The sequence below is a fragment of the Phacochoerus africanus genome, chromosome 15 (assembly GCF_016906955.1).
Source record: "Phacochoerus africanus isolate WHEZ1 chromosome 15, ROS_Pafr_v1, whole genome shotgun sequence".
In the NCBI taxonomy this organism is placed as follows: domain Eukaryota; kingdom Metazoa; phylum Chordata; class Mammalia; order Artiodactyla; family Suidae; genus Phacochoerus; species Phacochoerus africanus.
Genome location: NC_062558.1, coordinates 82,910,614 through 82,914,491, shown reverse-complemented (window position 1 = coordinate 82,914,491; position 3,878 = coordinate 82,910,614). Strand labels below are relative to the sequence as shown.

The 3,878-nt window shown below is 52.4% G+C and overlaps 1 protein-coding gene across 1 annotated transcript; it reads left to right on the top strand.

The window, feature by feature from the left end:
* The first annotated feature begins 572 nt into the window (after positions 1-572).
* Positions 573-3,878, top strand: SFTPA1 (surfactant protein A1). The gene is made up of 4 exons (XM_047762264.1): positions 573-785; positions 1,045-1,164; positions 1,926-2,003; positions 2,458-3,878. Exons 1-4 carry the CDS (start codon positions 614-616, stop codon positions 2,832-2,834), a joined length of 747 nt encoding a protein of 248 aa, XP_047618220.1. The 5' UTR covers positions 573-613; the 3' UTR covers positions 2,835-3,878.

Sequence of the window (3,878 nt, the reverse complement as noted above, 5' to 3'; positions counted from 1 at the left end):
CAAACAGCCTGCCAAGGAGAAAGGGACCCTCCCCCCGCAGCAGAGAGGCGAGGACTCCCTATCATTGATTAATGTGGAGTGGCCAAGCCATGGGCCCTGGTCATCTCTGCTCATCCTCAGGATTTTGACCCCTTAGAACTTAGAAGTAGGGTAGCTGAGAGTATGAGGGATGGATGGAGTGAGTGAGTGACCACATCCTTCCTCTCAACTGCCTGGGGAAGGGCAGGTCAGGATTGCCTCCAGGGCAGAAGTTTCAGCTGAAGCCAAGAGAGGTGAAGTGAGTTTCCCATGATCACACAGCAAGGAACAAATAGGGACTCCATTAGAACCCAAGTCCTCTGACACCCCAGAACCCTTTACTCTGTAACTCCTCACCTGCACAGGTACCATATCACCTCTGTCCAGAGCCTTGGGGCATGAGACTGTGTTAGATACCAGATGATGCTGGGAGTTTCCAAGGATAGTTTGGGCCTTTCCAGGGCTCCTGTCTGTACTTGCCTTGGCCCTCAGGCTCTGTTGTGTGCCTGAATCTTGACAAGGGGAGACCTTTACAAATGCTTCAGATGGGCAACGGCCCTTCCCTTCTGCAGGAAAAGCTGCTGAGGCGGGCGCCATGCTGCGGTGGCCTTTGGCCCTCACCTTCTTGTTGCTGGCAGTTTCCGGCCTCGAGTGCGATGTGAAAGAAGTTTGTCTTGCAAGCCCTGGCATCCCGGGCACTCCTGGATCCCATGGGCTTCCAGGAAGGGATGGGAGAGATGGAATCAAAGGAGACCCTGGACCTCCAGGTACTGAGGGAGAGCTGAGGGACAGTGACCTGTTTTCAGGAGGACCATCTGTCCAGGGCTCCAGGCTGGGCCCCAGTGTCACCTGGATGGTGGGAGTTTCCTGGGGCCCTTAGACTAGAGCAGGCCTGGAGGGTCCATCGTCATGGTGCCCATGGAGTGACAGGTGAGTCAGCCTGGCTGATAAGGGAGGTCCAGTCATATCAGCTTCAACCCAATGTGGGTGACAGATACCACCCCTCCTCATCCCTTCTCTCTTCAGGCCCCATGGGCCCCCCTGGAGGGATGGCAGGCCCCCCTGGACAAGATGGGATGATTGGAGCTCCTGGACTCCCTGGGGAGCGTGGAGAAAAGGGAGAACCTGGTGAGAGGGGCCCTTCAGGTGAGTGGGTTGGGGCAAGTGGGCAGAGGCAACTTGGACCCTGTGCCCATGCAGTCAGTACATGAGGGATGATGAAGCGTCAGACAAAACCGTGCAGGTCCCCAAAGGGCATATTGTTCAGCCTGGACAAGGGACTGTGAGGTTGAGAAGAGCCATCAGAGGTGTCTGGATTATGGGCCACAGCGCAGGGGTGGGTGGGTGTTGGAAGTGCTCCACACATCACAGCCGTTGATAGGGAGACACAGGGGGTCGGGTGTGGGAAACTGGACAACAGTGGGAATGGAGGAGGCACCTCCTAGGACTCAGGCACTGGGATATTCTGAAGGGTGTACAGAGTTATGTGGACCAAGGACCAGAGAGATGATGTAATTGGGAACCCTGCATGCAGAGGGGATCCCTGAAGCTCTGAGCCATAACCAAGGTCCATCAGGAGAGTGAAGAACCATGCTTCCCCTTAATGGACAGTTGGGGGCAGGGAGGTTGCTGCCCAGAAACCAGAAAACCCCACAGAAGTGGACAGATTAGTGAAAGGACACAGCAGGAAAGATGATCAGGGAGGGGGCTGGGCAGGTGCAAGGCCATGTTAAAGGACAAGTGTGTAGGGAGTATGGGAACACGCTCTGTGTTGACTGTGGCCTGGGCAGTGGCTATAGATAAGTGAAGGGCAGAATACCAGGCTTGCCCTTGGCCTCACGCCTGCTTGGCAGCAAGCGGGGGTTGTTGTTGGTCTGCTGCTCATCTTAGTGGGGATCTCTTTACAGGGCTTCCAGCTCATCTAGATGAGGAGCTCCAGAGTGCACTCCATGAGATCAGACATCAAATCCTGCAGTCCATGGGTGGTAAGGGGACCACTTGCGGTCTTATAGGGCAGGGGAGTCTCCCATAGGTTCCCCTCATCCCCAGCCCCAGGTCCCAGAATCTAAAGACTTGACAGACAGGTGAGGATATGGACATCCTTTTCCAGAGTTTTTAAATAGCCCAGAGGAGACAAGTAGATGTGGATTAACTCCCTAAATCCTGGGGAAGCAAGGCCCCTGCTTATATTGCTGTCTGTTGAATCCCAGGAAATCGCACAGTTTCTGGCACATAATAGACAGTAAGTGATTAATAAATGGATGAATGAATGAATAGAATGATGAGAACATAGTAGGGAATTAAGACTAGGGTTGGAAGAGGGAGGGAAGACAGAGAGAGAGGCAGAGATGAAAAGGTTGGAGAGAACAGAAAGACAGCATAAAAGGAAGGAAAGGGACTTGGAGACAACATTGCCTGATCTGATTTCTCTGCCCTCAGTCCTCAGTTTCCAGGAGTTCATGCTGGCAGTGGGAGAGAAGGTCTTCTCCACCAATGGGCAGTCAGTCGCTTTTGATGTCACTAGAGAGTTGTGTGCCAGAGCAGGTGGACGCATCGCTGCCCCAAGGAGTCCAGAGGAGAATGAGGCCATTGCAAGCATTGCGAAGAAACACAACACTTATGCTTACCTCGGCCTGGTTGAGGGCCCCACTGCTGGAGACTTCTACTACTTGGATGGAACCCCTGTGAATTACACCAACTGGTACCCAGGGGAACCCAGGGGTCGGGGCAAAGAGAAGTGTGTGGAGATGTACACAGATGGCCAGTGGAATGACAGGAACTGCCAGCAGTACCGACTGGCCATATGTGAGTTTTGAGCAGGTGCCAGGCCACAGGATGGATAGGGTCCTGCCTTGCCTTTCAGCCTCCATCCTGGGGATCTCTTTGGTCTATGAGATGCTGGAACTCCTTTGTGGCTATCAGAGTTGGAGGCATTCTTGGCCACTTCACTCCCAGCTGGGCCCTGACTCCTCCCCCATGATCACTAATCAGTCTGATTCCTCTGGAACCCTTTCCTTTCACTGCACGCTAAGCAGCCACTCTAACGTTGCCCTTTCTTCCTGTTGTTGTCCAAGTCCTTCATTTATGGATGGCAACAGTGAAGTCCTGGGATGGAAGTTTCTTCAGAAATCACACAGAGGGTGCCTGCTTCCTGGCTCCCTCTACTCTTTCTCTGCAGCCCACTGCCTGCCCAGCCTTAAAGAGATTTGGCAGTTCTGGCCAAGCATAGTGATAGTCAGATAGGCTTCTGGGACATGCTAGATGTGTGGGGCTAAGGGTACATTTGGGATCATCTGGCAGCCTGAGGTCTGTGGGGGCACATCTGTGCGGGCTCTTCATGAGGTCAGAGGTCCAGGTCATGCCTGAGCATGGTAGAGGCCACCCCACCCCTAGTGATTAGCATGTATTATCCACTTCCTTGAGTCTTGGGGTGCCAGCTCAACTCCCTGAACTAAAAGCAGCCAGCCTACCTCTAGGGAAGATCTTACCCCCAACCTTGGCCATTGCCCCAGTGACTTCATGACTCCCCACCACTTTGGACTTTCAGGGAAGTGTTCACAGCATTCACCACATCATTATCTACTAAACACATACTATGTATCGAGCACCTTGCCAAGCACTTTTAAGACATCTTATAAAATATTACTGAATCTTCACACAGTACCAATGGATGAGCATTATTTTCCCCATTTTTTTATATGGGGATACTGAACTTAGAAAAAAAGAGTTTTATTATATGCAGCAAGTGGCAGAGGCTGGTTTCAAACCCATCCACCTGGACTCAAAGCTTATGCTCGTAACCACCCTACCCTCTCACTGAATGGAGATGATTCAAGTGTAATAAATCATGCATGTGTTAA

Bases quoted from the DNA above. Each gene is read 5' to 3' on its own strand.
- SFTPA1 (XM_047762264.1), top strand. From the start codon at position 614: ATGCTGCGGTGGCCTTTGGCCCTCACCTTCTTGTTGCTGGCAGTTTCC. The intron at 786-1,044 runs GTACTGAGGGAG...TTCTCTCTTCAG, and splicing joins AGGAGACCCTGGACCTCCAG to GCCCCATGGGCCCCCCTGGA. The intron at 1,165-1,925 runs GTGAGTGGGTTG...ATCTCTTTACAG, and splicing joins TGGTGAGAGGGGCCCTTCAG to GGCTTCCAGCTCATCTAGAT.